The 13671-nt window shown below is 39.8% G+C and overlaps 1 protein-coding gene across 2 annotated transcripts in view; it reads right to left on the bottom strand.

The window, feature by feature from the left end:
- Positions 1-1075: 1075 nt before the first annotated feature.
- Positions 1076-13671, bottom strand: part of WARS2 (tryptophanyl tRNA synthetase 2, mitochondrial) — a 44705-nt gene continuing 32109 nt past the window's right edge. For both annotated transcript variants that reach the window (XM_065644781.1, XM_065644773.1), the window contains 4 exons: positions 11457-11537; positions 9652-9737; positions 6888-7006; positions 1076-4812 (listed from right to left, as the gene is read on the bottom strand). In XM_065644781.1, coding sequence (XP_065500853.1) covers positions 4364-4812; positions 6888-7006; positions 9652-9737; positions 11457-11537 — 735 coding nt within the window. In that variant the 3' untranslated portion in view covers positions 1076-4363. The remainder of the gene's footprint in view (positions 4813-6887; positions 7007-9651; positions 9738-11456; positions 11538-13671) is intronic.

Genomic DNA, 13671 nt, shown 5'->3' with positions numbered 1-13671 from the left:
CTTTTAAAGATTTTGGTGCTGCAACTCTTGTCCTGACATTTAATCTTGCAGATGCACCAAATATAGCACATCTGGAACTAATCAAGCTTTCTGGTGTGGCATAGATTTGCTGTTCCTGTTTCACAGCCACATTGGAGTGCTGAGAGCACGACAGCACAACGGACATTAAGCTCAGTTTCATGTCCACAGGCAGCACAAGACCACTGATGTAGTGGATAATCTCACCTTCAGTCATGGTGTTCTGTGACAGCAATTTATCACAGAAGCAAAATATCTTCCCAGATGTGAAACTGTTTGTTGTAACTGGGCACATGTGCTCATCTCTCAGTACAGGAGATTGGCACCTTGTTTTGTGTAAAATAATTGTGAAACCAAAGCTGCTGCCTAAAAGCAAAATGATCAATGAACCTGTCATTTGCATAATAATGTGAGACTGCTGCAGGTGGAATGATTTTTCATTGGCACAAAACAAAATACTGTTCTGTCAAACCTTCTACAATATGATCATTAGCACAACCAACAAAACCGACAGAAAAGACAGTGTTAATCAGCACAGAATCTTTTGTGGCAATAAAGAGAATTTTCCATTACTTCAGCTGTCATCTGGTCACCAAAGGACTATGCAATAGAAAGCTTGGTTGGAAACTCAGAAGTTTAACAGAAGTCTTCTCTCACAACCCAGTCAGTTAAAAAAAAAAAAAGGCAAACGAAAACATAAAAACTTTGATTAGATCAATGAATGTCACATAAGACCACAGTTTTGCTGCAGCATTTTACCTGAAACTGGCTCAAGCAACTAGCAGAGTCCCACAATGTGACTTCTGAAATGATGAGGGGAGATGTCTGGCTCCTTCCAAGACTTTTGACTGCACAATAAAGTAACATTCTTGTTGCAGCTATTGCCAAGTTTACTCAGAAAGAAGCAAAAAACCAAATCATTTAAAGGAAATTAGATAGTTCAATATAGCAGAAAGTTTTTGTTTGCCTGGTGAGAACAGGTAACATCCTTCCTGAACAAACCTTTCACACTAGAATCCCTATGCTAGCATGCTAGACTCTTTGTGAAGCAACCAGTTATAAATAAACAGGCAGGCAGCATCCAAGAACTCAAACACAGAGACTAAGTACAGGTGAAAGATCCATCTGTTGCGAACATAAATCTAACCAAGCTGGACCACTGAAAGAACATGCTCACTAGATTCAAGACTCAAACCCATATTGTTGCTATTGTCCGTATTGTTGCTATTGCCAGAACCACACACAGACCTTCTTCAAATTTTGTCATGATTCTTGAGCCACAGGGCTAAGTAGCACATGCACCACAGCAGTAATGAAAAATACAAATCAGTCATTCAGAATGGACCTCTGGGTCTTACTGATCCTACAGCAACTACTGAAATTGGTATTGTAGCTTATAAAAAACACATTGTTTTGGGAAAGCCCCGTTTTGGGAGAACAACCAAAGGCTCTGGATCTGAGGATTAGGTTTGGCTTTGGCTAATGGTTTCCAAACAGATTTCTGCTGACACAATCATCTAGCAAACTGTAGAGACCAGAAAAGTTAAAGTTTCATGTTATAGTACAGTCCTCAACAAATCAGAGAGTTCCTACATAAGCTGACATAATGGCTTTCATCAGCAGTATTTACTGCTGTACTGTTGTCAGGATCATGCTGGCCCCACCAAGGATAAAAATACACTTGCTCTGATAACCTATGGTCCCAAAACACTGAGATGCAGATCAGTCCCCAAGGATCGCGTTTCACTGCTCTTCTTTAAATCTTCAGCTCACTCATATGAATTCCCTAACCTTGAATGGAGGCAACCATAATCTTGCTAAGGAGTTTTGCTTGAATTGTTTGTAGATAAACACACACTAAATCAGAACTATGCACAAGGCCTTCCGGAGAATCTGAGAACTCAGATCATGGAGTTTAAAAACTAAGTATACTTCAACCACATCTTTAAGAGTTACAAATAAATTCCAGTATAATGTACAATATACATACACTTCAGTTATTTGAGGCAGCCATGTATGCAGATGCTGGAGGAGTGCCAGAGTTCATATAGGAGGCTAATCATCATCTGGAGTCTCTGCTGAAGAAAACATTGCTCCTGAATCTAAAATTCCCAGTAAATTCTGTGCTATAAATTTGGAGCACAGAACTGAGATTCACTATCAGCGTCTTCTGATAAGTGACAAGATGACTTACTAGGAATCATTTGCCGCAATGGTAAATGTCTCAAATGCAGAAATGTTTTAGTTAGATCTTATTAAGTTATTCACTGTGGAGTCGATGTTCATCTTTAAAGGTAATTGAATCTCTTCAGTTACCTGGAGGTGCTAGGCCTGCTACTGCAGAACCCACATACGTACTTCTGATACACTAAACATACAGGAATGGGAAAGGAGGAGATTTCGAGACTAAGACAAAAATTACTGCACATATTCAAGGAAAAGGATCGCTGAAGAAAAGGAAGCTGAAATAAAGAGCAATACAGCAAGGATACCTCTCCACCTTTCAACTCTTCTTTCTTCTACTAGGAAAGATGTGATTTGGTCTCTTTCCCACTCAGTCCTGGAATAACACCTTACAATGACGTTCACAGCTCCACAGGGCACATCTATACTAGCACTGTAGCTGGGATCAGGAGTGTGCTTCTGCAGAAACTACCTACTGTCCCCACTAAGTGCAATTCAGCAGCATCTCAGAGAAGTCTCAGGGAGCCCATCATTCTGTCTCCATGCACTGTGCTCCTCTAGTCTTGACTAACTTTAGAAACTCTGTCATCATCAAATTCTTGCACGGTAGTTCTCTTCTTCAGATCCCTAACAAACGAATACAGGTTTCAGTACAGATCCACAGACACTCAGCCCACAACTTCTTGTTTTGCAAAACTGAATAATTCTTTCTTAATTACCTCATTATGATAATTAACCACATTTAAAACTAAATAGATTTTAAAAACAAACAAACAACTGCCCTATACAGAACCCGCTCTCCCCAGTTTTATTAAGTCATGTAAAATTGCAATCCTTCCTGACAAATGCCATCGGCCTATATTGGTTATGGGTTGCTGGAGTGCAGGTTGAACTCAATGTACATTCCAGCATAGCAATTTCAAATACAGCACCGGTAAGTGCAGTGATCCACCTAGATATGCCAGCACAAGACCTGTAAGGCTTTCATAACCTTTTAACATGTCCTACTACCCCCGCTTCAGAAGGGAGTGTCTCCTTTTGGCAATTCCCCTTTGCCACACATTCCCTAACAAATGCCATAGCCCATGGGTCCCAGTCTGTGGGTCTTGTGAGGCCTAAGATCAGGGGAGGCTAACACCATTCTCCCATCGCTGAGTTGTCTTGAGGCTCAGTAGTGAGATTTCATAAAGATCCATTTAATCTCATCCTGTCTCTGACCTCAGCATAATTTTCTAAACAAGTAATTTTTACAGAAAGTTCTCTGATTTCTCAAGATTCTCTAAGATTTCTCTCACACAGGATTACATCTTTTCCCCTGCACCTTTTCTAAGTGAATCCTAGACTAGATGCTGAACTGAAAATCCTGGAGCTCCCTGCTAAACCGAACAGCAGATGGAATAGGAGCAGCTGAAGCACATGTCCTTTTTCGCAGTGAAGTACCTTAGATCTGACCAGCAGGATGGTACAGGTGGCAGAAGTGAAATTCAAGTTGATTCTTTGAAGTGATTGTCAAAGAGGCCATCTAGCACAGTAGTCACAGTGAGTTTTAAGAGTACGGATACCCGTAAGACACACTGACTCACTTCACGCAAACTAGATGAAGATACAAAAATACACTGAGTTTGAAGACATCATAGGGAGAGGCAGTAAGTTTTCTCTTCATCACCCTGAGCATTCTGATTTGTAAGCCTGTGCTTTTATTCTGGTTATCCAAGAACACATTCAACCATCATATCAAAGCTGAGTAACTACCAGTGGGAGGAGTTGTCCATCTGTAACAAGACCACATGCACAAGTAAGGATGTTCTTGAGATTATAAATCTTTCTGCTAGATTCTGATCATCTTGCCTACACCTAAGCTTCTTACAGCAGTCAATGGTAAAACCCAAACCCCATTTGGGCAATTTTATATTCTGCTTTTGCAAGATTTCTTTGTGAATGATGACTGCTTCTGCCCTCCCACTTTGCCTATCCAGACAAGCTCAATGCTGGTCCCACTGGAAATATCTGGCTTCATGCACATTTTTTAATGCAAACACCTTCAATGTTCTTGGATTTTCCAGGAAAAAGTTTTTGTTTCAAAGCAAAATGATTAAAAAGATGCAAATAACAAAATATCTGTCCCAGGAAATAAAAAGTCCTTGCAACTACTCAGCAGTTTCTATTGAAATCCCACCAGATGTCTTATTTCTTGATAGATGGGGGCAGCCAGTTCCTTGGCTTTCTCTGCTCCATCCTTTAAAACCTTTATCAGATGGGATTTGTCTTCCTGGAGTTTCTTGATTTCATTCCTGATAGGTGCAAATTTTTGAATAACTGACTCTGCTACCACCATTTTGTAGTGAGCAGTGTCGAGACCAGCAGATTGGTGCAGCACTTCTTTGATGCTAAGCCCCGTTACTGCAGCATGAATTGACACCAGATTGGAGACACCAGGGCGACCAGCTGGATCATAAGTCACCTCAGAGGTAAAGTCAGTCACAGCTTTGCGGAATTTCAGCACTATTTCGTCAGGGCTGTCCGCTATGTTAACAGTTGCTAACTTCTGTGGGTCTGACTTGGACATCTTCACTGTTGGATCTCTGAGAGATTTTATTTTCTTTGTTGTACCTTAAAAAAAAAAAAAAAGGAATAAATATGAACACACACACACAGACAGACAATGGTTTGTTATAACAACTGCTAAGAACATTTTGTACCAGCATGACAAAGTTCTCTGTTTCTTCTTGCTTAAAAATGAGTTGTAAGCACAATTGTGCACACTCCTGCTTAGTTATTTTGCCCTCCCTGTCCTTCTAAGCCACTTTTCTCCTCCTATAAACTAAAGGAAAACCTGCTCCATTTCTCCCCTCCTCACTAAGCAGAAACTTCCGCTGGGAGACTTCCTAATATTTTCTGGGGCTACATGCTGATCTGCCCCCAAAACTCTTTCCTCCCTTGCATTCTTGGCACTGGGGACGTTACCTGGAGAGCACAGACTGCACATTACTGAAAGGTTCTGTAACAGTGGAGAAGCAGGTTAAATCCACTGGTAAAAAAGAATCCCAGGACAGTTAATCTCCTTACTTTATGAAAATCTTCCACCAAAAATCTCTTGGTAATTCTCCTAAATATTAATAAAGACACTTACTAAATGTTCCCTAACTTGAACACTAACCAGCTCTGTTGGAGAGCGCTGTTCAGACAAGAGAGGTGTGGGTATTGTACAAACTACTAAGATATTTGCATGTACATGAAACAGAATAGTAGCATTAGTGGAATATTGTAAAGTACTTTCTTTAACAGCATCAACCCAACCTGTTTCAGTCTTTCACCAAGAAACATCATACACAAAGTACCACTGATCTTGAAAGTACTCTCACCAATTGCTTTTAGACATCTAATACAGACAACTAAATTACCCACATACTACTCACAGATGGCCTGTGTACTCAGTGGAAGGAGAAATGTTCTTCCAGGGTACAATTCAGACTGCCCCAGAAAGTGCTCTGTTTGAATCAGCTTTTGGAAAGGTCTGTCTCTTTTCTGTACGTTTGAAGGAGTCCAGGTAATCTTAGCTGCCTACAGCCAGTGAGTCTGAATAGGTACCTAACTCCTCCATTCATCTAGGATATTTCACTGGTTTGCATATAACTTGTGCACTTCTAAAGGTATGCTTTTCATGAGGAAAGTTTATATGTTCCACACATCGCCCTCCCCCCCCCGCCCCAACTGAGCTTTTTATTTCCTGGGAAACGGTCTCACCTGAAACACAGGCTACACTTGGCTCCTCATTACAACACTTAGTATTCAATTCTTCATTAGAAACTGCAGAGCTTGCAACACCTAGTATTCTGTAGGCTCCACTATGAGTCTAACACCATTTTTTGTCACTGAGGCTTGAAAATTGAGAAAAGTTTATTACTGCCCGTCTTTTCTAAGGTGAGAGCTCCTTGCCCTTTTAGGGGCGAAGGTCTCTGCTGTGCATTCCTCTACATTACTTACAACAAAGATGCAATGCTTCTTCCTTGCCCAATTCTTCATGTTTCTTAAAAAACATGCCATTTGCGCCATCTGACTCCTCCTCACCCCCCGGCCTATGACCTTATAGCTTAAAAATGGCTGAGAAGATTTTCCTTATAAGTCTCCTGGAGTCTACAATTAAAAATGGAAAGTCTAAGCTCTGTAAGAGACCATTACTGAAATATGCAAGTATATATTAAACACACTTAAAAGATTTTTGAGCACTGTAGCAATAAACCTACAAGCTGTTTAGCATGTTTAATATAAACATCTACCACTCAGACACTGAAGAATTCTGCTTGCTAGAGGTCTCTCATCTTGCTCCTTACATGCCTCTTGAACTAGCAACATGGAGCAGAGGCCCTACTCTTAAAAGGTCCAATACTTAAAGAGCAAGGCTGACTGGCAGCAGCCGAGTGCATCTGGCCCCCTGGACTAGAATACCAGACGTCGCATACATTCCTCTACCGGGGATTTGTAAAGCCTTATGCCTATCTTGGGAGTTCAATTTCACAGCCTCTAGTCTCTTGTTGTCAGTTTTTAATTTTCCACTCCCTTAGCATCAGTTTGCTCCCTCTTCTTGGTCTGTGAATCTATTTCTACAATATTTAAATCTGTCTTCAACCTTGAAGTGTAGTTACGGGGGGAAGAAAAAACCAAAAACAAAACCAAGACCAGCTCACTTAAAATGGCTTTGGGCACAGGAAAGAATTCTCCGTATTTCTTGTTGAAATGTTGTGCTATATCTTGGGCTAGTTCCAGGTGCAGGACTTGATCTTCTCCAACGGGAACATGTGTCGACCTTTTAATAAAAGACAGATACAGGAAACTCAGCAAAGCTCCCTGGTTCTGCTAAAATGTTACTCAAGACTGCCACAGCTTCTGCCATGACTGAGGGCCAGATTGAGCCAAACACCCAGTCCCAGCTAGACATACGTGCTGTGGGAACAAGATCTCAAACTGACTGTATCCCAGGATGAGTCTGCTCTTTATGCTGAACTGAAGTACATCTCCAAGGGCAAAAATAGCCCTTCACAAAAACATATGATAAAGATACCAATAAGAGCAAAACATAAAACCCTTTCTTTGAGCTGGGTTTAGTAGTATCTCCTGCTGTCTCTTTGGAGATGAGAGCGCACGTGTTACAGTGTGCAAACAAAGTAAGAAAGATCTGCAAGGCACAAAGTGCAAGCACCTTGCCTTGTCAAGTCTCAGGAAAACAAAACTGCTGTTGAGAAGTTAGTACTGTGGATTTATCAGGGGAAGGAAAGAAGAGAGTGGTTCTTCCTCATGGGTCACAATCATGTAAATATCACGTGAGCCAGTGCCTCTACTGCCACAAGTGTTATCATTCACAGATTAGAACTGTTAGGATCAAAGGATCATTTGATCTTCTGTATTGAACTCAATAGCCTGAATGCAATTCTGGAGGAAAACACAACTTGCATCAGAGGACATGAGGAGGTGAAGAATCCATTACTTCCCCTGGTGATTCTTTCCCACAGTTAATCATACTAGCTAAAAATGCATGATTCTTTTAGTTGAGGCAGACTTGAAGTCTTGCCAGCTTCTGATTACTCTCCCTTCTCCCAGCAGATTTTTTTTTCTAAGGCTTGTGGGGTATTCAGCTCTGAATCCTGGATATGTTCCAGTGTAAGAAAGTTCACTATGCGTCTTTTAAGCTCCCAGAAAATTTCAGTTCAACACGGTACTCCTTCCTTCCGATTCTGAATTACTGGGCTGATATCCAGGAATAAATTCGTCCACCTTTATTCCTCACAAAACAGTCAACAAGGCAACCTAAAAACAGTTACAGTAGCCAAGAGAAAATCACAGTGGCCTACAACTAACAAAAAGAAAATCAGCTACCATAATCAATATACTTTAAGCAGGTCAAAAGAAATGTTTCCATATGCCAAAACAGTTCCATATTCACAAATTTTGCCACTAAACAGAAAACATATTGTCTTTGTAAATGCCTCTGCACGATTCTTCACCTTTTCCCTTGTTGTTTTTAAAATATTTCTGTCTTGGTGCTATTTTTATTCCTTTCTATCATATATTTACCTTCTGTCCATTTTCCTGTCTCTTTGATCCTTGGTTCATCTGAATTAGTACTGTTTCTCCCCCTCCTCCAGCTCTTAATTCTTCTTCATGACTGCTGTTCCCTTCCTGTGTTTCCATTTCTCCCTGATTCTTGTTCCCTATATGATGTTTTTACATTAAAACATTTTTTGTTAAAAGATAGTATGTCAAATTTCTTCAAAGAGATATTGTTTCTCTTTCACTTCCTTGTTTTGTGCTTTGTCTGGATGGCCTGCTGTTAATACACATGGTAGCAAACGAACCACAGGCTTCACTAAGGAATGACAAATCACATGATCTTATTAGAAATGGAAAAGACATACATGGTTGAGCTCAATCAAAACAAGGTGATTTCTGATAAAGCTGCCTAAATTTCAGCCCTAAAACAGTGCTTGACTATCAAATGGGACTCACTGCTTAGAAGATTATCTTAGTGTTCAAACTCATTCTGACTTTTGCTTCCCATTATTTTTAGTTAAAATTCAAGTGAATTAAAATATCATCTACTAGTCTTCTAACGTTACTGTTTTTCCTTACTAATGATCACTTAGGATTACATTTCTCGAGATAGACTTCTGGGTTAACAGTTTGCCAGTCTTAGTTAGTGTGTCCTCCTAAAGCCCCTGCCTTCATAGTTCTGTATTACCTCTCTGCCCCAACAAATATTCACAACTTTACTTCAGAACAATTCCACAAAGTACATATGCTCAGAACATAAAAATAATTAATACATAGTGCATTGTGTCTGACATTTACTTATTGAGACAGTTTAAAACATATTATGAAATATAACCAGTCATGACAATGTACTACAAGTTCAATCAGCTAGGCTACAAACTTAGGCATACTGAGTCACCAGTCCCTCATTAGGATGTATTTCCGCTTCAGCACAGAGCACACTACAGAGAAAATGGAATTAGCCCAGGTGCCACAAGATGCAGTACATTACTCACTTTTTCATCAGTATCAACAAGCCTACACAGAATCCCACACCAATATGGGTATACTATACACAGCTAGCTTAGGTATCTCTACAGTATACTGCATGAAATAAAGCATAACTACCTAAAAAAAAAAAGTATGTGTGTGAACATGTATTATTAAATATCAATGTGTTATAATTTGCTAAGAATTGTTCTGAAGTGACCAGCTTTTTCTCTTTACAGCCCTTTCAGTTGCTTTCCAACCAGGCTAGATTTCAGCTAGCCACTTGAGAGGTAAAAAAGCTGTCATCCCTTTCCAATCTTCTGATCTAATCACACCCAGCTCCCCCACTTAATAACTTAGCATGTTGACCTGATGAACATTCATTTTAATGCAGCTGAACAGACATTGCCCATGAGCTCACATTCTGTCTCTTACTTGTACAGCAAAATATCTGCTGCTTGAAGCACAGGGTAAGTCAACAAACCAACAGTTCCTTCATTATTCTGGCTGGCACGCTTCATCTGTTTGCAAAAGAAAAACAGAGAGAAATCACCCTTTTGGCCAATGGTATCGAAGACTGTGATTTTAATTAATTAGAATTCCAGCTACTTTGAGTAACTTATCATGTAACTCTAGAGAAAAGTGTACCATGTAAAATCCACTTCCTGTGAATACACACATCCCATTTTATGTCCTATATTTACAAATTTCCCTACACTGTTCTGACATTGTAGTGTGGAGAAAACATAGGCTTGTGTTTTCTTTCTGTTTGTAACCTTACTGAAGATAATAATTACAAATGCAAAACAATCAGGCTAGGTTATTACACTGATTATTGATAATCCCTACTTTCTAAATAGCATTTTCAGTAGTAAATTTTTGAAACACTTTATAATAAGCTATAAAAAAGCATTAATACCCATGTTTCACAGAAAAGAGATAAAGACATAGTGGTCACACATAGTCACCAGGAGAGTCAGTGACAGCTAGGAGAACCCAGAACTACAGAGGCAAAGCCCAGTGTTCTCTCCAGTAACTCACACTGCTCCCAGCAATCCCCACTGTCCTGAAGTCCTTTACTGCTCTAGGTTATGGATCATTTAAACCAAGATAGTCAGACTACAGATACTATTTTAGCAATGGCATATCTACTTTTTGCTTTTAACAATAGTTAAGTACACCAAAATCCTTAAAATCTTAATTATTTCATTAAGACTATTCAAATATCTTTAGATTTTTCTCACTCTCTTGTACGGATCCTGTCTTGTGTCTACATGTCTAAGTACCTACAGTTCAGGGGACCTAAATTGCAAAGCCTAGCACCTGAAAAACCTATTTGTAGATTTGGAAAGTCAATCCAGTCAAAGTTGGATTTAAGAGCTTAACTTTAGAACCTCAGGTTTGAAAAGGTTGGCTTTAATCTATGCCATGCATTAACACTGGTTGCTGTATTTAAGTTTTACTGTTTTTATTTAATTAAGAAGAAAAACAGGAAAAAAGAAAACATCTGGAGGCATTTAAGACTGCTCTGAACTCTGCAAGCCAAACTGCTCTTAAGATTTTTTTTTTTCCTTTTTGATACTTCTCTCTCCTGCCTTTTGGTTTTTCTGCTTACTAAATGCCAAAATAAAATACACGGAAATTAAATGCAAGAATTCAGTTAATGCAGTCATGTTGATGCAGTACCAAGATTAAGAAGATGAATACTTGAAACTTGTAAAAGCAAACATTTAAGTTGGATTAACTTTCTCACTCAGTGCATTTTTAATATTTTTCATCTCTATACTCTTCTTCCAATATATGCTTCTCTTGCACCCTCTTCCATCAAATCTACAGAACAGCCACTCTTCACAGTGGAAAAAGAAAGGCTATTTATGGAACTCCTTAATCAGTAAGACTCAAGGTTTCCACTATGATATCTTGTAGTTCTTTTGATTTTATTAAATAAGCATTGAAATAACTCCAAGCATTATAGCAAAATCAGTTTAACACCACCAAACAACTCTCCTATTTAGTACAATTTCTGCAAGTCTCTGTCAAAAATACTATCCTGTAGCTTACAGCAGAAGAACATTCACTGAAATCAACAGACCTGGAAAGACACATTTTCGTCCTTCCACCAAAGGACCAAAGAATTACTTAAACCTATAGCAAGGTATTTCACAGATAACAAGTATTCCAAGGACAGCAGTTCTACTGAATTCCTTTCATTTCCTTTCAATTTATGAAACTGTCCATACCTTCCACTGGGGCAAGCGTAGCAGACGTGGCACATTAGTTAAGCACCCAAGAATCCACGCAAGTTCTGCATGCTCAGGAACCTGGAAACACAAGGTCAGAATCTATTTTAACCTTTTACATTTATGTGCATATATTATCAAAATCAATACAGATAAATAGTATCAGAAATAGATCAGAATAAACAGTATAGATCAGAAAACCATTTATTTTTGTCTATTTTTTTTCAGTAAAGTGACAAGCTAATGGAAAGTTCTGGACACTGCAGGTATTGAATGCACTACACTCAAGCAGCACAATAAGGTTCTTGATCCTATCCACTTATATTCTAAAAAAAGAAAGAAAATGCTTTAGCAATAACAGAGTCGAACACACACATAAACTAACCAACTACTAGCTGCTGTGCCACAGCGGCCCCACACTTTCAGATAATACATTAATAGTTACAAAACCTCTTTGCTTTTCTCACTTCCAGTGCCAGTAAGTCACTTGAGCTTCACTTCTTCTGCATCATGGTCCTGAATGCACAAATTGCCCCCACCAGCCTCACCTGAACCCTCCACCCATACCCTGTGCCCATAGCCCCGGGAGCCCCATTTAAGCTCATGCCAGACTGCCCCCAATCCTTGCCTGAGCTGCATTATGCTGCAGCATGTCTGGCACTATATTAATTGCAGGTCCCTCACAGAAGCCTGAGCTAATGGCCAAGGAACAAGAAGAGCTGGGCTGTCCCACGAGGCTGTGGGTGCAGACAGCCACAAGCCAGGCAGCAACAGTCACCTCCATGACCAGCACAATGTCCTGCAGTATTTCATCAGGGCAGGGGTGGTGACGGTGACAGTCTGGTGATCATCAGACATAGTAATCAGTCACATCTGAGGTCAATCTCTGAAGCCCGGGGAGAAGATTCGGGCAGCAAGGACAGGGTTGAGCACAGGTACACTATGACATAGCTCAGGTGAAGAGTGGGGGCCTGTGCTTAAGTGAAGCTCCTGGGGCACTGGGCTGACAGAAGGTACATGGGTGAGACTTGTCAGGGCTTTGGGTGCACCAACAGGTCTTAATGACCCTGATCTGTCTGCAAAACAGGGATAACAGCTGAAGCCAACCTACAGTGCAGCCTGAATTGTGGCTTTATTTGTCCCTCAGTTCTGCAATCCTACCAAATCTAATACTGATCTGCAGGTGAAAGAGAAGGATTAGGTTTCCACATACCTTTCACTACAATGGTGGTTTGAAAAGATGAGAGAGAAAAGAAGATCCCATTTAAGCTCATCCAACAAACTATTTAACATTCTCAGGAGACTGCAGTGACAGTGGAATTTTAATAGTTTCAGAAAGACATCAGAGTGATTGTCCCCCTCCTGCTAAGAGGAAAACTGCTACAGGCAGAGACAAGAAATGTGCTGTGCAACATGAATCCCTGTTTAGCTTCTTTATATACACTTTTCAGCTTTTGCATTTCAAATATTCATTTTAGGATTAGTAAAAGAGGCAAACATTGCTCATGCAGATGCTGTTCTTCAATTTCTTTCCTGTCATTTTGTCTGTTGTTAGTTAGCTATACATACAATAATCATCAAAAGAAAAAGGTGATCTGTTTTCTGCTCCTTTTCTTACATGTTTGATTCACTTTTTTCAGCATTGGCAGGCTGGGATACTTAAGTGCATGCTAATCATCTCAAAGATGTTGAAAGCTTCATGTTTGCCGCATGATATAACAACCCAGATGGAAGGCAGTAAAGTGTTTGTTAACAAGTAAGAATTACTAGCATTGTTAATGGCAACTCCTTCGTCGTCACATTTTAAATGTGGTAATTTCCTAACTAACAGTCATTAGACTATTTAGGTTGTCAATGTTGTGTAGAGGTATCTAACCTCAAGACAACTGCTCAGCAGTTAGAGATATGAAATTTTCCAGGTTGATTCTCTTTCCCCTCTTTCTGCCTTTCACACAGTTTTTTTTCTAATTTCCTTATGCTTGTTTGACCTCCAGTCTTCTGTGCACAAGTGCAGCAAGATGCACCAAATGTACCTTCTGCAAGATACAAAGAGGGAACTGAACGTTATAGAAAATACTACGCTCAAGACCCCTATTTCATTTAGAAGGAATCACCATCTGGTTCAAAGTGTTTTCTCATTCCTTTCTTCTAGTCATGGATAGAGAGGAGACGGTGCTCTGTTGCACTTGTGTTGACAAGGACTCCCTTTAAAAAC

Source organism: Caloenas nicobarica, chromosome 1 (assembly GCF_036013445.1).
Source record: "Caloenas nicobarica isolate bCalNic1 chromosome 1, bCalNic1.hap1, whole genome shotgun sequence".
In the NCBI taxonomy this organism is placed as follows: Eukaryota; Metazoa; Chordata; class Aves; order Columbiformes; family Columbidae; genus Caloenas; species Caloenas nicobarica.
Note: the sequence above shows the minus strand (reverse complement) of the source record. Positions and strands in the feature narration are given on the sequence as shown.